The following is a 24,408-nucleotide window of genomic DNA, read 5'->3' as shown; positions in this document are numbered from 1 at the left end:
GGTAGATCTAGGAAGCACATTGCTGGATCACATAGGCTTTCTATTTTTAATTTTTTGAGGAAACATCATATTGTTTTTCATGATGGTTTCACTAATTTGCATTCTCACCCACAGAATTCCTTTTTGTGGCATCCTCATCATCTTCTTTTGTCCTTTTGATATTAGGCATTCCAACTGGTAGGAGTTCATAGGTTACTATGGTTTTAATTTGCATTTCCCTGATGATTGCAGAGGTTAAGCAATTTTTTATTTGTCATTTGTATATCTTCCTTTGAGCAATGACTGAATCCTTTGCACACTTTTTAATCAAGCTATTTGTTTACTTGTAATTGAGATGTTTGTATTCCTTATATATTTTAGGTATTAGCCATTTACCAGTTTCAGGGCCTGCAAATATATTCTCCCATTGCATAAGTTGCCTCCTCACTCTGTTGTTTCCCTTCCTGTGCAACAATTTTTAGTTTGATGTAATCCCACTTGTTAATTTTTGGTTTGGGTGCCTGTTGTTTTGGGGATTATATTTTTTCCCAGGCAAGAACAAGAAACTCTATCCATCTTTTCTTCTAGAAGTTTTATGACTTCAGGACTTATGTTTAATTCTTTAATTTATTTTGAGTTGGTTTTTTAAAAAAAATTAGTGAAAGAAAAGTGTTCAATTTAATTTCTGTAAGTGGATATTTGGTTTTCATCCCACATTTTATTGAAGTGAATGTCTTTCCCCATTCTATGTTCTTTGCAGCTTTGTCAAAGATCAGTTGATCATAAAACGTGTATTTCTTTATGATCTTTTTCTTTTTTTCCCCATTAGTTTGCTTTTATATAAATATCATGCTGCTTTGGTTACTATAGCTTTGTGGTATATTTTAATATCAGGTAGTGTGATGTCTGTAGCTTTGTTCTCTTTGCTCAAGATTGCTTCTGCTATTTGGAATCCTTTGTGGTTCTATACAAATTATAGGATTATTTTTTTTTTGCTATTTTTGTGAGAAAATAGTATTGGAATGTTGATGGGGGTTACATTGAATCTATAGAACATTTTGAATAATATGCATATTTTGCCAATATTAATTTTTCTAACCTAAAAAAATAGAAGGAAATTGAAAAAGGTACAAATACATAGAAAGATACCCTGTATTTCCTTCATCAGTGTTTCATAGTTTTCTTTGTACAAATATTTCCTCATCCTTGGATGGATTTATTCCAAATATTGCATTCTTTGGATGCTATTATAAATGGTTTTATTTTTTATTTCTTTTTTAAGAAAATTAATTCTACTGATTTTGCAATTTTGTTTTGTATACTGAAACTTTACTGAATTTATATATTAGTTCTAATAGTTCTTTTATAGAACCTTTGTAGTTTTTTATTTTAAGATAATATTATCTGGGCGGCACCAAAGGGCCGGGGCGGGGCGGGCGCCGGGTGTCCCCGCTGCCGCCCGAGCTGGCTCTTAGATGGGGCGCGGTGAGTAGAAGCGCATCCCGCTCGCGGCCGCATCTGCCGTACCTTGAGCGGCTCGGGTCGAGGACCCTGGCGGCCGCGGTTCCGCGACGAGACCAGGCCCGCCAGAGCCGACTCGTGGACGGCGCGCTCCCGAGGAGACTGCTGAGGCGCGCTCTGAGGGCGGGGGCGGTAACGCGACGGCAAAGGCGAGGGCAGCCGAGTGGGGGGCGGGGCCGCGACGTCTGCAGAACCTTGGACAGAAGCTCCGGAGCTGCCGCCGCCGCCGCCGCCGAGCGCGAGCCCCGCGGAGCCCCGCCGAGCGCCGGGACTGCGGCGGCTGAGCCGCGGCGCGCATTGCGGAGGGCTGGGAGCACAGGAGCCGCCGCCTGCCTGATCTGGAGGGGCAGCACGCGTGCCGGGAGCGTCCCCTCCTCCTTTTCGGGGCCGCCGCAGGCTCAGTGAGCCGTTTTTTCCCTCTGGCCGGCAGGCTGGGCGCGCAGGGACGCGGGCCCCCGCTGGGCGCGCAGCAGCACCATGGGCACGGTGCTGTCCCTGTCCCCCAGCTACCGGAAGGCCACGCTGTTTGAGGATGGCGCGGCCACGGTGGGCCACTACACGGCCGTGCAGAACAGCAAGAACGCCAAGGACAAGAACCTGAAGCGGCACTCCATCATTTCCGTGCTGCCTTGGAAGAGGATTGTGGCCGTGTCAGCCAAGAAGAAGAACTCCAAGAAGGTGCAGCCCAACAGCAGCTACCAGAACAACATCACGCACCTCAACAATGAGAACCTGAAGAAGTCGCTGTCCTGCGCCAACCTGTCCACATTCGCCCAGCCCCCACCGGCCCAGCCGCCCGCACCCCGGGCCAACCAGCTCTCAGGCTCCCAGACCGGGGTCTCCTCCTCTGTCAAGAAGGCCCCGCACCCCTCCGTCACTTCCGCAGGGACGCCCAAACGGGTCATCGTCCAGGCATCCACCAGCGAGCTGCTGCGCTGCCTGGGCGAATTTCTCTGCCCCCGGTGCTACCGCCTGAAGCACCTGTCCCCAACGGACCCCGTGCTTTGGCTGCGCAGTGTGGACCGCTCCCTGCTTCTGCAGGGCTGGCAGGACCAGGGCTTCATCACGCCGGCCAACCTGGGCTTCCTCTATATGCTCTGCAGGGATGTTATCTCGTCTGAGGTGGGTTCAGACCATGAGCTCCAGGCCGTCCTGCTGACCTGCCTGTACCTCTCCTATTCCTACATGGGCAACGAGATCTCCTACCCGCTCAAGCCCTTCCTGGTGGAGAGCTGCAAGGAGGCCTTTTGGGACCGTTGCCTCTCTGTCATCAACCTCATGAGCTCCAAGATGCTGCAGATCAATGCTGACCCACACTATTTCACACAGGTGTTCTCCGACCTGAAGAATGAGAGTGGCCAGGAGGACAAGAAGAGGCTCCTTCTAGGGCTTGATTGGTGAGCCCTGTAGCCCTGGTCATGGCTCAAGGATTCATTTTTAAAAATTTATTATTAAATCAGAGTTTTGTGTACAGTATGTGTCTAGCAAAGCCACCAAGGGCCTCCCCCTTCCCATGTTCTCTCCTTGGGATTTTTTTCAGCCCTGTGAAGAATTCTGGAGACTTGAACTCTCAAACCTTGTGCAAACCCAGATGTACTCGAAGCCACCCAGGCTGACCTCCCGCTTTGGGGAACCCAAGGGGCTGACTAGCCCCTGCTGCCTATGCCCTTGCTGGATCCATGGTGGGTGAGGCTGCCCACTGCTCCCTGGATGGGAGCTGGTGAGGGGGTCTCTGGCTGCGGGCCCAGGGAGGAATTGGGATTTCTGGTCAGAGGTCCAACTGTTTTGGATGGTTCATTCTCCCAGAGGCTCCTCAAGCCAGCTACCCTGACTGAGCCTCAAAGACAAGGGTTTTGAAGCAAGATCCTCGTAAGCCCTGGGACATCTTCAGTAGAGGAGGGGCAAAGTGGGTCTCGTGCAATGATTGTGTCCAGTGGTTTGCCTGCGCACGGCCCTGGTTTGCGTTTTCTTTTTTTGGGAGAAGGGCTTTCCTTTAGTGGAGAAGTGGAACTTGCCCCTCTGCCCCTTGCCCACTACTCCCAGCTCCCACATTAGTGTTGGCTAATGAGCTTGTTTGCCTCATTAGGTTCTTATTTTGGGACCCAGCTGAAGGGGTAGGGTGAAGCTGGGTACAGCTACTTTCCTAGGTGAATTTTTCATTTGAATAACACAGCTTAGTCACCCTGTGGTGAAAGCCAGGACAGTGGCAGCTGCCCATTAGCAACAGCCTGTCTTCTGGGCAGGTGGAGAAGTCCACACCTGAGACCAAGCTGGTGCCCACCTAAGTGCTAAGGCCTCTTGCTGGTGCACATGACATTTGTCCTGCCGAGTCGGGGTAGGTGAGATCAGCAGTAGGGGTGATGTGATAATGGTGTATCCCACCCCCACCCCGTGTTAATTTAAAGCTGTTTCCAAGCAGTTTACTTTCTTCTGGAGAGGAAGCCTTGCTCTGTAAGGCCCAGTGAGACAGCTGGATCTTGGAGATAATTACAAGATGGGAGTTTGACTCCTGATTGCTTTGGAAGCTTGGTGATTCTGTAGCTGATTACTTGCAGCTGCTAGTTTTGGTGTCCACCTTACCCTAGTTGCTATGAAAACACATGTTATGTACTTTACCTGTTTTCTTTCTAATTCTCCCAGACTGGTGGCTTGGGAGAGGTCCACGAGAAGGAAGCAAGTCTTCCTGTGTGGCCCCCACTCTTCCTTTGGGGAACAAATAGCAGTGTGAAGATGCTGTAGAGGATTCTCTCTTCCAGTCCTGGTCACCAGGGAGTGCTGGAATTGGGGGCTGGGGTGGGGAAGGCAGAGGTCATTTTACATAGGATTAGGTTTTAGGTGGCTGCCAGACTTCTGCACAAGCACTACTGAAATTCACATTAAAAAAAAAAAAAAGAAAGCTGTGAAATTGAGGTACCAATTTAAGAGGCCTGGAGCAGAGCCTTTTGGTCTGAGGCTTTCCCAGAGATGGGGAAGAGGGCCTGCCCTGCTGGAGAGCCTTTCTCCAGCTACTCCTTGAGGTCCACACTGAGCCAGTTCCTGGGACTGTGAGATAATCGGATGAAGAGCTGGAAGGCACCTGCGGCTGCTGGCACAGACTTTACCACAGCCTCTCTTCTCTGCTGGTTTTTATGCAGCCTGTCTTTTCATCCTGCTGCCACTCGTGACCCGAGGTGGGAGGCCTGTGGGCACAGCTGGCCCCTTCGGGCACAGAAGAGGAGCTTCAGGTGCCTAGTCTCAGCAGAAGGGTGCATGTTTGTAGTCCATACAGCTGGCTGAACCTGGCCTAGAACTGTGCCATTAAGTTGCATCCACAGGATTCCGGTTTTTTATCTGTTTCCTTCTCTCTCTGTAAAATTCTTTTTTTTTTTTTTTTGTTATTGTTGTTTTTTGTTTTTGGAGGAGGTACACATTTCAGGAGATGTTGTGGACTAAGAAAACAACTCTAGTTCCACCAATGTGAAGCCTATGTGTTCTCTTCTCTTTCCTTGCACTGGTCATCAGTATTGTAAAGGAGCAACTGATATACTTGAGTGTGCAAGCAATGAACCCATTTGACATGCTGCTATGAAGACTACTTTTAGAACAACAACAAAAAACTAACCTACAAAAAAAAAACAACCTTTATTCTTTAATTGTTGCTTTTACAGTGATATTGTGCATGCAAACCAGGAGCATTTTGTGTCTTAAGAAAAATAATCTTAGAACAGATGGCTGTGAAAATTACACCCATGCACAGAACAAGCCACAGGAATAATAGTTCAGGATTTGGTTTTTCTCTTTTTCTTGTAAACCTGAGGGTTGATATATTCTTTCCATGCAGTTACTAGAATTTAGTTTTGTTCCAACAGTTGTTAAACTTGCAATGAAAAGAAAATGTGCCATTTTTTTTTCCTCTCAGAACTATTCATAGCTGTATATTTGAAACTGCTAATTACACATGTGTGATATATGTTGGTTTTTTAGTGCAATTTCTTCTGTAGCTATTCTTTGACCAAACTGTGGGTATTGTTAATATTAATTTATATTTGTCTCATTTTGTATGTATGTGTAGTGTGTGAGTATGTGTGGTTTATAATCTGACAGTCATGAAGCTCAGTTTGGCTGTAATTTAATTCCCCTTTCCTTATTTTTATTTATTTTTGTACTGTGCTGATTCATAAAAATGCACTGACCATCCATTAAAAAAAAAAGATAATATTATCTGCATACAAAGGCAATTTTACTTTGTCTTTTCCAATTTGCGTGACTTATTTTTTCTTTTCTAATTAGTATGTTGAGGATTTCTAGTACTACATTTAATTGAAAGGGGCAAAAGTGGGCACCCTTATCTTGTAAAAAAATCTTTCAACTTTTCACTGTTCAATATGATGATCACATGATACTAAAGTCAGTGAAGTCTTTTACCTATTTGTCATATTTGGCTATATTGTGTTGAGCATTCCATCTGTATCTAATTTGTTGGTAATGTTTTCACGAAAGAATGCTGACTTTTGTCAAATACTTTATTTTTGTATCTATTGAGATGATTATATGACTTTTATCTCTTATTCTATTAATGTAATATACCAAATTTATTGACTTTCATATGTCAAACCATCCTTGCATTTCAAGGATAAATCCCACTTGATCATGGTGTATAATCTTTTTATTTTATTTTATTAAATTTGACTTGTATTTTGTCAGGATTTTTTCCATCTGTCTTCATTAGTATAGTGGCTTGTGATTTCCTTTCTAGTAGAATGCTTGTCTGATAGCAGTATCAAGGTAGATTTGAGCTCATAAAATGAGTTTGTAGAATTTGTTGCTTTTCAAAGTATTTTTAAAGTTTGAAAAGGAATGGCATAAGTTATTCATTAACTGTTTTGTAGAATTCATTCTTGAAACAGCTCTTGGGATTTTATTTATTGAAAAAAATTTTGGTTAATAATTTAATGCCTTTAGTTGTTATTGGTCTGTTAAAATGTTCTACTTTCTTCACGATTCAGTGTTGCTATGTTGCATGTGTCTATATCAGTATTTTTCTTTTTCAATGGACTTTTATGATCTCTTATGTTTTTGTAGTATCACTTGTAATATCTCTTTTTTCACTTCTGATTTACTTGAGACTTCTCTTTTTATCTAATCCAAAAATAAGTCTTAATTTAACTGATGTTTTTTTGTCATTTTTCTATTTAATTCAGTTCTGCTCTGATTGGTAAAAGTATTTTATTTTATTTTTTACTGGTTCATTGTTATTATATATAACATTGGGATTCCTTATGTCATATTTATACATGCACATAATAAAATTTCATTTGATTTCATTTCCTGGGGCTCTGATCTATAACTTCCTTTCTTATGTTATGTAAATGTTTAGTTTGATTTTGTTTTACTAGTTCTTAGAGGTTTTAAATTTAGATTGCTTGAAATCTTTCTTTTTTTCTTAATGTAGTCATTTATCATTGTAATTTCCTTTTTAAAAATGTTTTTTTTCTGTATTCCATCTGCTGTGTTTCCATTTTCATTTGTCTAAAGAAGATTATTAAAAATTTCTCATTAACTTCTTTCTTCCTTCTCATTGATAGTTAAGGATTGCACTTTCTTAATGTCTTCATATTTTTAATCTTCTAATTTCTTCTTGTTATTGGTTTCTATATTCATACTATAGTGATTGGAAAAAATACTTGGTATAACTTCAGTCTTCTTAAATTTATTGGTTTGTTTTGTAACCTAACATAGGCTCTATCCTAAAGAATGTTTCTGTGTCTGTGAAAAGCATTTATACTCTACTATTATTAGGTACAACATTGTTTGTGTGTGTCTGCTTTGTGTATGTGTATGTGTGTGTGTGTGTGTGTGTGTGTTGTGTGTGTTGTGTGATATTTATTTGTTCTACAGTATTAAGTCCATTGTGTCCCTATGGGTTTTATGTTCAGATGATATAGCCATTGTTAAAAGGGATGTAAAAGTTCATTACTATTACTATATTGCTGCTAATTACCCTTTTAGTTCTTTTAGCATTTGCTTTATAAACTTAGATGTGCTATGTTGGGTGCATAAATATTTACAATTGTCATATGTAAATTTAACAAATTCAAATTCATCATGAATTTAGCCTTATATTATGTAATGAACTTTATTGTTTCTTGTGACAATTTTTGGCTAAAAGTCTAGTAAGTCTAATATAGCTACCTTTGATCCCATTGGTTAGCTTTTACATGGAATATCTTTTTATATCCCTTCACTTACAGCATACATGTGTTTTTAAAACTGAAGTGAGTCTCTTATGGGTAGTACATAGTTGGATCTTGTTTTTTTAAATACATTCAGCTATTCTATGTTTTTTCATTAGAAAATTTAATCAATTTACATTTAAAGTAACTATTGATAATTAAAGAATTGACATTGCTCTGTGATAATATTAAGAATATAACAACATATGAGTAACAATATTATTAATATTCCAACAGAGCAGGTCAATATTAATATTATAAAAAAGCAAATTAATATTACTAATTTGACTAAATTCTTAAAGTGAGTTTGAAGTTTTATCTGTTTTCACATTGCTTATCTTCTTTCATTTCAACTTAAAGAACTTCTTTTAGCATTTTTTTAAGGCAGTCTTGCATTGGGCTTTCTGGATATGAATGTTTGTTCCTTTCTTCAAATTTGGGAAGTTTTCTCTTTTTGTCTTCAAAGAAACTTTCTACGCTTTCTTTTTCTCTGACTCCTTTGAACTCCCCCCATTGTTTCACTTGATGGTGTTCCATAAGTTCCATAGGCTTTTTCTGATTCATTTTATTCCATCCCTTTAGATTTTTTCCCTCTTAATGAGTGATTTCAAAAGACTCATCATTGAGTTTACTTAATCTTTTCTCTATTGATTAAATCTCCCGTCAAATATCATTGAGTTCTTTAGCATCAGAATTTCGGTTTGGTTCTTTTTTTTATGATTTCTCTTTGGTGATATTCTCATTTTGTTTGCATATTGTTTTCCTGACATCATTTTGTATTCTGTTTTTTTCTTAAAGCTCACGGATCTCTTTTAAAACAATTATTCTGAAGACTTTCTCAAGTTGTTTGTAGATCTCCATTTCTTTAGTGACTGTTATCGGTGTTTCATTATTTTTGTGCTGTCATGTTTCTCTGATCATTTATGACCTTTGTAGACTTGTTTTGATTTTTGTTCATTTGAAGAAGTAGGTACTTATTCCAGGATTTACAGATGGGTTTCTATAGGAAAAGTCCTTTACAAGTGAGCTCATTCAGATGATCTGAACGGGCTTTTGGGAAGAGTTCATGGTTGGGTTTGCTGCAAGAGTCCTCAGGCAGGCTGTCAGGGGCTGGTATGAAATGATAGGTGAGAATGGCATCTGGTTGCATGGGTGAATGCTTGGTGTTTAGGTTTCTACAGTTAGCTTGATTCTGCTTTAGTGGACCTGCATCCTGCATGCATCCTGACCTAGTACTGCGGTGGACTAGTTGACTGGTTCTTTTGGGGGGTGGAGTACCCCTGAATCCTCAGGTTGGATACCTTCTCTCTCTGAGGGTTCAGCCTAAAGCCTATGTCCATGAGGTCTCGCCTGGTACTGGAATGCATTTGGTATCTGGGTCCATAAGAATTGTTCTGAAGTTTGACATTATGGAAGCTGACCTGGAATTGGAATGAGGCTGTGGCTTGAGTCCATGAGGTTGGGTTTAAGTCTTGGGTCTTCAGGGGCCAGATTAAGGCCTATAAATACAGGGGTCCAGCAAACTAGGTCCTTATCGGGTAGCCTGGAATCATGGTCTAGAGGACTTGGCGTTGAACTCTAGAGTAGTTCAAGATCCTGGATCCACTAGAGCTTTTGCCCACAGGATGGATCTAGAGAACAAGCCCTAAAGAACTCCCTTTTGCCATTTTGCTGACATTGCTCTCCAGAGTCTGTAATGATTTAGCATCATTCTTTTCTTCTGAGCATAGGGAGGGGATGAATCCTGACAAATGAAAAGTTCCTTTACAAATGTAAATTTACCTCATAAAAGGGTGTTTTACTCTGTTTTCAGAGCCTCTCTTATGCTACAGTGTTTCAAAATGATAATTTCTGAATGAAAAGGCCTATTTTGGGGTAGCCTATTCTGGTCCCCTACTTATTTAATCAATATTCTTTTTGGTGGATGGGAAGGGAAGGGCTGGTCTTGAACTCATGGACTCAAGTAATTCTCCCACAGTTTGATTTAACCAATAATATTACTCACACTAACGTTGCATCCATTTTTTTTGTCATTGTTTTTAATTTGGTACATGGCTCTGGAAAATTTCCCAGAAGTTATATATTTATATACATGTTCAGTTCTCCCCTAGGAATGTACATTTAGATGTGGAATCTCTTAAGTCTAAATTTGCTAATATTCTTAGGGTTTTGATACAACCACATCCCTTTATGCTAATACAAATGTATTGGCTAACAACTCCACTCAGAGGAAAAACTGCTCTCAATGATCTGTCACTACTTCAGTTCACAGCCATTTCCTCACTGATGGATTGACAAACTCAAGGTTCACTTCTGTGCCTCAGTATCCTGCTTGCATTGCTTTTTTAGAGGGAAATTTGAGGTAGATGGAGTTCAGACAGGACATAGGAGAAAGGAATGCAGACTAGGAGAGAGAGCCAATGTCCAAGGAAACAATGCTTCATTTTATCAGCTCTGGACTCAAAGCAACCCAGATGTCTAAAGGCAAAGGCAGATAGAGTGGATCAAGATACCATTGTCACCTAGAAAGGGAAATCAGAGGGAGAGAGAAAGCTGTGATGACAGAGAATTTCCCACTGTCCTTTGTATGTTAATTTCAGCCCATTCCTTTGGAAAAGGGTATGCTCTCTTTAAAACTCAGCTAAGCCATGCTCCAGGGTAACATTTAAAAGCTTACCCTATGCCTTGAGTCACAAAGGCAAATTTATCAATTTTTGCCAACCATCCCATTCTCAGGAAGCTTTTGCTGTTTTTAATTGCTCAGCTAGGGTTCATTGGACATAACTGAACAGCTACCTGATTAGAGGGCACAGGCTGAGAATGACAGGAGCCAGCTGTCATAAGTCTCCTGCACTTGGAGTGGATTCTTCCTGCTTGCTTTTTCCCTGCTGGGGTGGTTGGAACTGAACCATTCACTCATGCTCCTTCCACTCAGGAGGAGGACTAGAAGTCCCTTTGACCCAACCAGCCAGCCAGCTGCAGAGAAAAAGCCTGGCAAGAGTTGTAAACTGGAAGCCTCAAATTTCATGGATTTCATAAAATGTGAGAATCACACCTTCTTCTCATCACCTGCAAAGAGGTGAGGACTCCCTGAAGGAGAAAAGTAGCTATTCTTGCTGAGTGCCTCTTTCCTGATTCCCTGCTGACATCTTTGAATAGGGCCATGAAAGGGGATGTTATTTCTAATCCTGAGAGTCCTGGGGAAGGAAGCATTCACAGGGAAGGGAAGAGAACATTTTCTCTAAGGATTTGTCTTTGCCATTGCCACAGTCACACTTCCAGCAACTAAAGTTTATCAGCTTCTGAAATACAATCATCTTATAGTGCAACAGCTGCTGCAGCTTGATTTTTGCAAACAGTTTTCAAAACATTACCAGCATAAGCTTTCTAGCCCACCCAGAAATTTTTCTTAGTAACTCTCACATTTGCTAGAGCAAATCTGTCATAATATTCCATTTCCTCATCTTTATGTCATAAAATTAGAGTTGATAGGAGCGGTTGTTGGAATAGCCTTACTTTCATGGAATTTATTTACTTTTGGTTGCATTAATAAAAATAGAGCTTTATGGGATTCAAGATGTCAAAAATTAGGTGTGTCAGTCACTTTGGCATCCCTGTGGCCAAAATACATGACAAGAAAACTTAGAGGTGGGAAGATTTATTTTGAGAGAATCCAGCCCATAGTCAGCCGACTCTAGGGTAGGAACAGAAAAGGCAGACAGACATGATGGTGGACAGCTGCGCACCTCCTGCATGGCAGCCAGGAAACAGAGAGAGTGAAGGGATGTTCTCCCCCAGTGGTTACTTCCACTAGGTGTCACCTCCCAGTGGCCCCTTCAGCCATCAGTGGACTAATCCATCAAATGAATTAATCTACTGATGAGGTCAGAGCCCTCATAATCCAGTCATTGCCTAAAATATCTACCTCTGTATGCATAAAACTTTGGGGGACATTTTGTATTAAACTTTATATTCAGTCCAGTTAAACACATCTTGTATTGGACGTAACTTCTTTTAATTTTGGTCCAGCAACTCTTCATGGTGGTCATAAAAGTGGTTTATCCTAGAGCCATAAAAGGATAATAATTAAGTCATAGTTTTGCTTCTCTACTAGTGATATATTTTGGTGTTTAAAGGCATTAGAGATCACACTTCTGCAAATATTTACTGAACATTGCTGCCCGAGTACACAAACAAAATATTTGCCCACTTCTACTTTCAGCTCAGGCAGTTTTCAACTATCAAGTTGAGAAAAGGAAAAATTTCCTCCAAACACTAGATGTGTCTGTTCAGCTGCAATCACTATTATTAGTGAGACTGTAAATCAGAATCAGCTATATAATTTTCAAAACTTAGTACAAAATGAAAATGCAGAAGAATTTCAAGATAGTGATAGCAGATCTGAAACCTAGACAGGGCCATTCTAAACTTGGGGCCCCCTGTGATTGCCCACAGTGCACATTCACAAGCCTGGCCCTGACTGAAACATACTCTATTCTGTTCTGTTCTCTAAAGTCCAGCATTCTTAGTCAATTTTAATTGAATGCATGATCAGAAGGAACTTGTATAAGGACCATTTTCAACTCTACCCACACTTAGTTTCTTAAAGAAACATTAAAAGCTTTCACAACCCCAGACCTCTTAATGAAGTTCAGAGTTCCACATAACCAAAGGAGAAATTAGCTTACAAATAGTTGTGTAATGATAGGTTATGCTGTGCTCTATCTGCATATTAATTACAATTCCATTTTCTCCATTTGTGAGGTCAATTCTATTCATAGCTATCATTTCAAGAAGATGCTTATAGGAAGAGATAATAACAAGAAGATAATAAGTTATTGCCTAATATCATGAATGGGAAATGATGTGTAAGCTATAGAAACAAGCAAGTTTCCTCCCAGATTGTCAGCCTTGGATAGAAATAGATTGATTGACATTCTCTGGATATATAGTGTAAGTGTATCCTAAAGCCAATGTCTTTCTCAATAGCTATGTCAGAGTACTGCTGGGACAGGGCATCCCTGTATCATAGGAAAATCACCACAAGACCAGAGAAAGAGTTGGATAGAATGTTACCTGATGTGGAAGAGAAAATGTCACAGATTAAAGACTCAAGTGCTGTGGTCAGATTCCTAAGGAAGGAAGGAATGGTTGTGAAGTGGTTGTTAGCTGGGCGTGGTGGCACACAACTTGATCCCTGGGCTTGGGAGGCTGACTTAGGAAAGATCTAAGAAGCCATCTTCAGCAACTTAATGAGGACCTAAGCAACTCAGCAGGACACTGTCTCCTCTAAATTAAATATAAAAAGGGGTTGGAGATGTGTCTCAGTGATTCAGTGCCCCTAGGTTGAAACCCTGGTACAAAAAAACAATAACAACAACAACAAAAGTAGTTGTGAAACACTAATAAGAACATCACTTTCCTAAAAACAAAACATTCCCAGATCTTTTTTAATAATGTTATTCTGTTGGTTGATAAATTATCTCCTCTATTTCATGAAGATATGGAAAAAAAGATTAAAGCAAGCATCAAGTATTAATTTTCATGGAGTAACTAGTTAACCATGGAATGAAGTTTAACTCAGCTTGAAATAGATAACATAATTTAAAGCAATTTACTTTCTTGGAATTATATTACCTGGACCACTTTGAAATTTTATAGTTAAAGCAGGACAGCTAGGAAAAAAAAACAAAATAACCCCAAAACAAAGATCAGTAAAACCATCAAATTCCCATTTTACCTTATTGTATCAGTCTTGTTCAAACATATTGAGAATCTGAAGTTCTGTGAGGAAGCTACATCCACGCTAAAAAGATCCTACAGACTGACCCCTTCTGAGTACTGACATCATGATTGTGGAGAGAGAGAATTTTGCATGCCCAGAGTCAAAATTATATTAGCTCTTTTAGAAAAACAGACATTGAAATTTAACCTTTGTATCTGGCTTATTATTCTGTCACTATTATGGAAACCTCTCAGAATGTATTGTTAGACTTAGTAGACCAGTAGCCTTCACGAACCCTAAAAGTAAGAATAATAGAACATTTGAAACCCACAGAAAAGATTTCACCAAGTTGTTGCAGCCCATTTACCTAATATCCCCACCAATATATTTGTTCAATGTAGTGATTTATTACTTTCTTTGTTCCTTGGTTATAAAAGTTCATGCATCGCTATCATGGGGAAACACAGCATTTAGGATAACTTGAGTCTATTTTCCCAGGTCATGGTCACCCATATTTGCCTCAGACTAAACCAATTTCCTATTTCCTTTAAAGCAGTGTTTTTATTTATGTTGACACTGCCATAATAACTCCTGAAATAAAGAGATATATAGGTATTCTTTTTCCATCAGGAAAGGAACTATAGCAAGCAATGTAATGGCCAGATGGGAAGGGGTATGAGAGACCAGAGAAACAGGCTGAGAATATATGCTGGCTTGACAACACATCAGGAAACAATAATTCCTGATGCAGAACAGCATTATATTCTTGTTCATTGCTTAGTCTTGATTTTATATTTTAATTCAACAAATGGTCAGTGAGCATGTATTTTATACAAACAACCATACTAGGCTTCTGACACTGCACTTAAGTTATGGCAGAATTTTTTTTGCCTTTTAATCTTATAAATATTGTGCAAGAGCTCCTTGCCAATGTGCATTGAAGTCAATACTATGGCACCAGGTCTTATGCAAAGAGAAAAGGATTTATTGTGTGGCCAACTGGTAAGAAAACCAGGAGCTATAAGCTTAAACCTACCTCCCTGAAGTTGTTTGCTGATTGGATGGTGAGAGGTACAAATGGTCATAATGCCTCTACACAGGTCATATGTTTCTTTGAGGGGAGGTGACCATGTTCTACCCGGGAGATTTTGACCTTGTGATGTCAAAAGGTCATTGACTGGACAAGCCAAATTCTTCTTCACATGTGCATTCTTGCAAAGTCACTTCCAAATTATTTTCCTTGACTAGATTCTAGACATTTTTCCTGAATTTTGTTATTTAAGGGTTTTGTGTCTGGGTGTGTTCGGGCCTTGGCTGATTTCACTGCCTTCTTCTATATATATATATATATATATATTTACAAAATTTTGAGTCTAGTCCCACAAAGGTGCTTCCTAGCCTCCACATATACCACCAAATCTTTTAAAATTAACTCTAATGACTGAAAAAAGTACATCCAGAAACTTAGACATGATTTACCTTTCACAGGCCTATGAAATATTCAGTAGTACAGTATTATTTCTCAAGTCAGATTAATCTAAGTTTGGAGTGAAAAGGAAGCAGAGAAGGTGAAGCTGTACATTTTAACTAGAACATATTCCTCAAAGAGACTCATGCCCTCTAGCTCATAATTTTTTGAAATCTGTGTGTGTGTGTGTGTGTGTGTGTGTGTGTGTGTGTGTGTAAGATTTTTGATCTTCACCATTTTGGTTACAAGACAGGATATTTTAATTTTTACTCCAATTAATCACTTAATCTCTACTTGTTATTATCTCTAAGATGACTTCCTCTGAATGGTTTCTTCCATCACCAAATAATCTAAGAACCTCAGTGGGTATCCTCAGACCTCAGTATGTAGTGAAGGAAAGTTTCCTCAACCCCCTCAGGGTTCCTGACTGGGAATAAAATGGAGAAAGAAAGATTAACAGGAGCTGAAAATAAAATAGAGAAATATTAATGGAAGGAAAGCATACAAATCTACTTGCTAAATTCCACAAGACAAGGAAAACTTCAAAGGAAAATTGAGACCTGAGGAAAGAAGAAAATATGTCTCTAATTTATGGTAAATCTAATGAATAAGTGGATAGATGTGGAAAAAGATGATTGGCCAGAAAGGGATCTAATATGAATGAATTGTGGAGAATTTAGTAAGTTCTGTTTGTTCAGATCCTTTTCTGTGTCTCTGTTTTCAGAAATATGACATTCCTTCCCTCTAGGTGTAGGGAGGAAGGAGAGCCTAATGAGGATCCACTTCCTGGGAAAGTCAACTAGGTTATATGGCCCCCCTCAGGGGAGAAAGGGAGAGGCAAGGGGAATTTCAGTTTCTGTGACCTGCTTTAGCAGAAAGGGTGGTGGGAAAATATCAAAGAGAGAGCTCTACTTCTACAGTTTTCTCATTTTCTTTTAGCTTTAAAATATTTTGAATGTCAAGGTGTGATATGTTTTGGATATGATGTCCTAAACCCCGACAAGTACAATATTTCTTTCTTATTTTGAGAATAGGAGTCTGATGGGTCCCAGGTGTCCCTAGTTTGGGCCTTCCCTTGTGATCTTAATTAAAATCTGTCTTATGGGGAATGAAACTATCTATCCCCACATAAGTTACTGTCTGCATCACAGATTGGCAAGCCAAATCCAGTCTGTGACATGATTTTATATGACTCATATGCAAAGGATATTTTTCCCTTATTTTTAAAGTGTTGTCAATACAAGTAAAAACAAAAACACAAAGAATATGAAACGAAGTGTTTATGTGACCCTCAAAGCCTAAAATGCTTTGTCTGACTCTTTCAGGAAAAGTCTGCCAATTTCTGGTCAACAATAACATGACTTTACTGTGTCAATGTCTTCTTTAGCACAACAACTCTTCAAAGAAATGATTACCCAGAAAAATAAGATGCAGGTAACTTCTTATAATTTTAAGAATGTCCAAAAGGATTCATCAATTCTGAAAAGAAAACATTGACAGTTTAGATCCCAAAAATATTGAATTCCTTACCTCAAAATCTTCCTCTGACTATATCTATAAATTCTATTTATTCATTCATTTAATTATTTATTTAATTTCAAACACAGTGCACTTTACTGCTGAGCTACAACCTCAAACCCTTTGAATTTTTAATTTTGAGACAGGGTCTCACTAAGTTGCTCAGAGGATCAGTAAATTGCTGAGGCTGGCTTCAAACTTGTGATTCTCTTGCCTCAGTCCTCTAGTCACTGGGTTTTAGAAGCATAAGCCTTATACCCAGCTGTGTCTACAGATTCTAAACTGCTCTATCACTATCTTTTCCAATATTATTCACTCTCACTGCCTGATTCCATTGAGTCAAATTTAGCTTTTTTCCCAAAATTTTAAATTTCAACAGGCAAAAACTTATCCTTCCTCCCTCAAGGCAAGTAGTGCTTGGTTCTGCAACAACCCAATCCTAATATATGAGGACTGTCCCCAAGGTGCCATGAAACCAAAGAAAGGCAGACAGAGCTAGGATTGCACAGAGGGCAATATACTGGGTGACTTACCAACAGGAAAAGTCCTGGGCAGCTACAAGAGCAGTTGGATATCTTCTATTTGAGTCAGAAAGAGGGAATATTAATGGATTAAGACAAAATCAACTTAATCCTAACTGTAATGTATAGTTTATGGTAGATGGTTTATATTAAACTAGTATTAAAGACTCAAGGATATCCCTGGAGTCAGGGTTCCGTTGAAAAGCTCCAAATACCACTCTAACAGTTATCCAAGAAAATCTGACTAGATGTCCTCTGGGACAACCATGGCAGTTTTGACTCAAGATGTCTACAGTCATTCTAGCTGAGCCCATACAGGGTCTCTTTTAATATGATCCACTATCACCTCAGCCTTGTCTTACTAATATCTTTTTCAGGTGATACTACAGAAGTGTTAAAAGAAATTCTGATGCTTGTTGAAAACAGGAAGATTTTGTTCAAGGCTACTGAGTATGTGTCAAGACTGTCAAAACAGGAGAGAGAGATAGGCCTTGTTATTATGGTTTAGATTTGAGGTTTCCCCCAAATGCTCATGTGTGAGACAATGCAAGAAAGTTTATAGGTGAAATGATTGGGTTATGAGAGCCTTAACCTTGTCAGTGCATTAATCCACTGATAAGAGTTCACTGGGTGACAACTGGAGGTAGGTAGGGTGTGGCTGGCGGAGGTGGGTCATTAGAGGCATGCCTTTGGGGTATATATTTTGACTCTGCCAAGTGGAGCTCTCTCGCGCTCGCTCTCTCTCTCTCTCTCTCTCTCTCTCTCTCTCTCTCTCTCTCTCTCATCCCTGATTGTCATATCCTGAGCCGCTTTCCTCTATGGTGCCCTTCAGCCTTGATGTCTGCCTCACTTTGTGTCCACAGCAATGGAGTCAGCTATCTATGGACTGAGACCTCTAAAACAGTGTTCATCAAATATATTTCCTCCTCTAAAATTGTTCTTTTCTGGTATTTTGGTCACAGAAGCAAAAAGCTGACTAAAATATTGCTAAACCTCCCAATAAAGTAAAGATGGTTTAGGTTTTATAGCCAATGAGCAGATTGAGGAGGGTAAATGAATAGAAAATTATCAAGAGCATCATCAATGTTGGTGGGGTTCTTGCTAAATCTACTTAATATGATCCTTGGCAAAATTAAGGATGATCAGATATTAAAAGTACAGGATGAAGAATTAGAACAGACATCAAGGGTAATCATATATCATAGGTGAGCATTCATCCAAACTGGGATTCACCCAGGTGAAGGTCTTTTCAAAAAAAGGGCTCAGAAGAACCTGATTCAAGTTTGGTTGGGAAGAGTCTTTTTGGGAGGTCCAAAATTACTAGTCACTCGTTGGAAAACTATTATGCTTTACATACCTCAATTTAGATATTCTACCTAAAAATTACAATCTTGAGTCATGTTATTATATGCTTCTGAAATAAATCCCAAATTTAATCTCTTTAAGGGCAGAGATGATGCTTGTTTTATTTGCTACTATATCCCCATTGCCTAGATTAAGTCTCATTGTATTATGGTCTCTCAATAAATATCTATTAAATGCATGTTTGAGTTGTCCTGAACAGGGCCAAAAGATATTACTGATGAAAATAACCCCACTCAGTCCTGTATATCTTTGTCCACTGCTGTGCTGGCCTTACTGGTCCAGACCTCTGTGTCGTCTGTGGAAATGCCTCATGAGTTTGCCAAATGTCATCATTTGAATTTACTAGTCATATTCTCGGTTTCTGCTCTCAAAGCAAGACTACAGTTTCAGGTTTACTGGGTTCAGGGGACTTCCCGATCTTATCCAGATACAAGAAACAGAATCAAACATCTTGAATAGAGCCTGTTAGTTGTCATGAAAAGCCTTGGTCATCAGGATTGTTTTCCAGATGTAGAACTTTGAAAATGTGCTCAAAGTATGTATTAAACCTCAGAGAATTTGGCTCCTTCCAATAGGTAAATAGCCAAAACTGAGAGACTGTGTGAAGTGATATGATCTCAGCTAGAACATAAGGGGAAAAGCTACAGGAAAGTTCTAGTGCCCTGGTACTCAGTTCAGTCAATTCTATGGCAGAGTGAAAATAAATACCAGGCACTACACATTCATTAGGGATGAGGTGAATTTAGTTGATTATTTTATGAGATAAACTAGGTCAAAAAGGGAAACACAAATGCAGTAGATCTCCTTATCCACAGTTTTACTTTTCATGGTTTTAGTTGCCTGAGGTCAACTGTGATCTGAAATTTTTAAATGGCAAATTCCAGAAACAAATAATAAGTTTTAAATTGTGTGTCATTCTGAATAGCATGATAAATCTCCCATAGTCCAGGTTCGTACTGCCTTTGTCCAGCATGTCCACCCTGCCCATTGATCATTAATGGACTCATCTTTTATTTTCAGGTTGATTGTCATGGCATTATCGTGCTTGTAGTCAGGCAATACTTATTAATGGCTAGAAAGTACATAGTAGTGAAACTGAAAATTTGGAACACCAAAAAAGAAGCTATAAAGTGCCCCCTTTCAGTCAAAAGAGTAATGTTCTAAAACAAGGAAAGAAAACCAAATGCATGCTGAGGTTGCTTAGGACTATGGTAAGAACAAATCTTCTATTCATGAAATTGTGAAAAAGGAAGATGAAATTCATGCTGGTATTGCTGTTGTACCATGAACCGCAAATGTCAAGGCTACTCTGTATGATAAGTTCTCAGTTAATATAGAAAAGACATGAAATGATAGGTTTTGGTACAATGCATGATTTCAGGCATCTACTGGAGGTCATGGAACAGATTCCCTGGGCATAAGGAAAGACTAATATTTATAATGTGAGTTTGCATATGCAACCCTTAAGCCTCTCCCCTATCTATACCCCTGTCTATACACTCTCCGTATCCTCCTTCTATCCTCTTTCTTTTTAAATAAAACAAAAATAGCATATTGCCTTTTTTTTCCCTTAATGCCCTGGTGATGGAATTTATGAATGTTTTAGTCAGTTTTCACATTGCTGTGACCAAAAGACCTGACAGAAAAAATCACAGGAAAAAAAATTTCTTTGATGCTTACGGTTTCAGAGGTTCAGTCCATGGTTAGCCAACTGCATAGCTGTGAGCCCAAGGTGAGTCAGAACATCATGGTGGAAGCATGCGGCAGAAGAAAGCAGCTCAGGATATGGTAGTCATGAAACAGAGTTCTGCTCACCATAGACAAAATATAACCCTCAAAGACACACCCTAGTGACCTACTACTTCCAGTCACACCCTACCTACCTACAGTTACTGCCCAGTTAATTCAGTGGATTAATCTACCAATCAGTTTACACCTCTAATAATCTAATCATTTCACCTCTGATTTTTTTTTTGCATTGACCCACACATGAGTTTTTTGGGTACACATCATAACAAAACCATAATGTGGATTATTTTAATTTATTTGTATATTCATTTTGTTTTGTTTTACAATGGAGGCTAATTGAGATTTATCCAGACTGGTGAGGCATTTTGGGTCATGGAAAGATATTATCTTCCAAGATCCTTGAGTACTGACACTGAATCACTCTTCATTAACACCACACTCTCTGGATTGAAGTGGCTGCAAAGTGTCTCTTGTATCACTTAAAACATGTACCTGCTCCCTCTCAACACCACCTAAGCAAACCTCACCTGCCAACTGGCACGTTCTGCTTTATTCGTCCTTACATTTCCTAAATTTTTATTTTTACCTTACAAAAATCCATATTTCCACTTCTAAGTAGAGACTCTTAACTAAGGGCAATGTTGGAGAGCTATTGAGATGCTTTCTAACTTTATATCTGTTGAGGAAAAAAAAAATTAAAGGAACAACAATAAATATCCCAGAACTTCATTCTCTAAGGACAGTAGTAAATGTATTTTTGCAGGGTTTTCTTCAACTGCTCAGCTTGGTGGTTGGAAAGAATGCTGGCCTTAGTAAAACTGTGGCATGTCTATTTAGTAGCAATGGTTGTCAGAGTGGGTAAGATTGAAGAAGAGATATGTAAAGAAAGTCCTTAACAGATATCGTACTAAGAAAGAATCCCTGAATGTTCTAATCTAAAATATGAAAGATTATTGGAAACCATTGAATTCATTTCCTTTCTCCTCATTTAGGATTTTTAAACTATTAGACATAGCAATCAGGGAGTTATACTTATTCTTAGTGAGAGCCCCAAATACCTCAGCATTAATAGTGAAAATTCAGGAATTGAAAACAGAGGGAATGTCACAATGTGAATATATGAATTCTTTCAACATCTCTGAATTATCCACTTTTTTATTGATGACATCAACTTTTCTTTCTTATTAATTCCAAATCTCTAACCCTGCCCAATCTGAGATTCTGAGAGGCCTCTTGGTAATCATTTTATAAGTAGGTCTTGAATTTTAAATTTTCTTATCAAAACAATAATAAAAGAACAAAGGTCAAATTGGTATGTTGAAATTTTATAAAAAAGTTAAATATGTATTCCCTGAGGCCAAAAAATTTTATATACTGTTTAGACCAAGAATCAATTTTAGAGACAAATAGTGAAAATCTTCAAAGTGAGTTTCTAAAATAGAAATGTTGAAAAAGCACCTATAACACAGTTATTGCTGAGAAAGAAATCCAGCCTATAACCATGAGAGGATAATTTTCCTTCCTTTCAGGTCTCTGCTCAGAACCAGAAATGCTCCTATGCCAACACTATTGGGACAGGTTGAAATGAATAAAGAATCTGTTAAAAGCAAGGACAAAAAAGGATTTTATATGTTTTTGGTTTGATTTTTTTGATAATTAAAAAATAATTCCCATTATTTTATTAGGGTAAATTTTAAATATGCAGAGAACTTGAAAGAATGATTTTGTGAACACAATATACTCACTCACTAACTAGATTTGACAATCAATATTTTATTCTATTTATTTTTATCTAGTGCTAACACTAATCCATGAAACTTCCATCAGTCCATCTTATTTCATCACATTTCATACTGAGTTATAGAAGGGAGTACTTTTCTCCATTACCTGTTATATAATCTGAAGTCATATTACATAAGCATAAAAATATTATAATAGGGCATAGTAAATAGACAATTATAAAAGTCAGGGAATGAGCTGGAATGTAGTTCAGTTTTAGAGTACAGGCTTAACATGCACAAGACCCTGGGTTCAATGCCCATTACTCCCCAAAAAATAAACAAAAAATAAAGCCAGGGACAGAGGCCCTTTTTGTGTGTCTTTCTGATAATATTGAGATTCCTTACAAAGATTTCTTGTAACCAGAATTGTCAGTGAACAAAAAAAAGCAAAACAAATAACATGGGTGTCAAAGCAGGTAATGTGACTTTCTGTGACTTCTGTCACAGTGACACATGAAAACTTGACATACCATTTTCTCTGTTATGTTTATTTTAAAAAGTAGCTTTTACTTTTACTATTTAATTTTACTTATAGTTATATATACATCAATAAATAATATTTCTGAACATCCATTTCTTCTTCTGTTTCCTATAGGATGCACATGATGTCACACAAGAAAGTGAGTGATCTAGAAACTACCCTGTACCACTTGTTACCTTTCTACAATGGTGAGAGAAACATGATGAAAACATGTGTGTGTTTTGTAGAAATTTTCTTAAAAATAAACAAAGTGAATCTATCATTTCAAGGAAATAAATTGGATACCAATGATAAAATTTGATTTTTAAGTAAAAATTAGGATTATGGAAAAATATAATGTTCATGACCACAGCTTGATGACTTCAAATACTAAAAGACTTACCTGATCAGATCAATGATTGTGTTTAAAATGATATTTGTTATTTTATAATTAAATATGCCAACATTCAAAACTCTTTGAGCTAATATTGTCTTTTTAATTTTGTTCTAATTAGTTATACACGACAGTAGAATGAATTTTGATACATTATATATAAATGGAATATAACTTCTCACTCTTCTGGTTGTACATGATGTAGGATCACATCAGTCATGCAGTCATATATGCACATAGGGGATTAATGGTTGATTTATTCTGCTATCCTTCCTTCCCTCATACCTCCTCTCCTCTATTCATACTCCTCTGCCTAATTCAAAGGACTTTTATTCTTTCCTATTTGCCCCCCCCCCCATTGTGAATCAGCATCCATATATCAGAGAAAACATTCAGTCTTGGTTCTTTGTAATTGGTTTATTTCACTTAGCATGAGATTCCCTAGCTTCATCCATTTACCAGAAAATGCCACAATTCCACTCTTCTTTAGTGCTGAGTAATATTCCACTGTCTATACATACCAAATTTTTCTTTATTCATTCATCTGCTGAAGGGCATCTAGGTTGCTTTCATAGTTTAGCTATTTTGAGTTGAGCTGTTATAAACATTGATGTGGCTAAGTCACTGTAGTATGCTGATTTTTAAAGCCCTTTGGATATAAATTGAGGAGTGAAATTGCTGGGTCAAATGGTTGCTCCATTCCAAGTTTTCTGAGGAATCTTCATACTGCTTTCCATAGTGGTTGCACCAATTGCTGGTTGTACCACCAGCAATGTATAAGTGTGCCTGTTTCCACACATCCTCGCCAACATTTATTGTTACTTTTATTCTTAATATTCCCATTTTTATTGGAGTGAGATAAAATCTTAGAGTAGTTTTGATTTGCATTTCTTTAATTGCCAAAGGTTTTGAACTTTTTTTTCATATATTTGTTGATCAATTGTATTTCTTCTTCTGTGAAGTATATACGTTCAGCTCCTTAGCCCATTTATTGATTGGATTATTTGGGTTTTTTTTTTAGTGTTTTTTGAGCTTCTTATATATTTTGGAGATTAATGCTCTATCTGAGGTTCATGTGGTAAAGATTTTTCTCCCATTCTGAAAACTCTCTCTTCACATTATGGGCCAATATTTTCTTAATGAACAACTTATGTATTAATAAAATAATTTGTGAGTAAAAGAACACATTGCAAGATAGGCCAATAGATTAATGTGATAAAGTATGAAAAGTTCATTGTACACTTTAGATTCCACATTGCACCTAACCTTCAAGAAATCACCACTTTTGTGTTTTGTTGTAGTATCAAAACGACTATCTACAATGCTCTAAAAAATAATTTCTGTGATCTCCAATCACATATCTGGGTGAGGGTAGGTTTTATTCATATACAGCCAGCAAAGCACAATTCAAATTCAAACAAATCAAATGCAGAAACAAATATGATAATTCAGCTACCCTCTATTAAGCCAAATATTTTTAAAAATACAAAAATTAAAAACATGGTCACTAAGCATTTTTAAAATAGTTTAATTTCCACAACATTTCAATTCGTTAATTGAATGTATTTATTATTTTAAAATGAATAAATCATACTTATATCTTCTTAATTTAAATTTCTAATATGATAAACAATCATAACCTTCATAAGCAAAAGTTCACAGAGAACAAAATCTCAATAATTCTCTAACTGGTCCTATTGATTTTCTGTCTCCTA

General features: G+C 38.2%; 1 protein-coding gene across 1 annotated transcript; it reads left to right on the top strand.

Moving 5' to 3' along the window:
* Positions 1–1,977: 1,977 nt before the first annotated feature.
* LOC143386341 (cyclin-dependent kinase 5 activator 1-like) lies at positions 1,978–2,901 on the top strand. The gene has a single exon (XM_076841504.1). It carries the CDS (start codon positions 1,978–1,980, stop codon positions 2,899–2,901), a length of 924 nt encoding a protein of 307 aa, XP_076697619.1.
* Positions 2,902–24,408: the final 21,507 nt, after the last annotated feature.

Source organism: Callospermophilus lateralis, unplaced genomic scaffold (assembly GCF_048772815.1).
Source record: "Callospermophilus lateralis isolate mCalLat2 unplaced genomic scaffold, mCalLat2.hap1 Scaffold_109, whole genome shotgun sequence".
NCBI classification, from domain to species: Eukaryota; Metazoa; Chordata; class Mammalia; order Rodentia; family Sciuridae; genus Callospermophilus; species Callospermophilus lateralis.
Note: the sequence above shows the minus strand (reverse complement) of the source record. Positions and strands in the feature narration are given on the sequence as shown.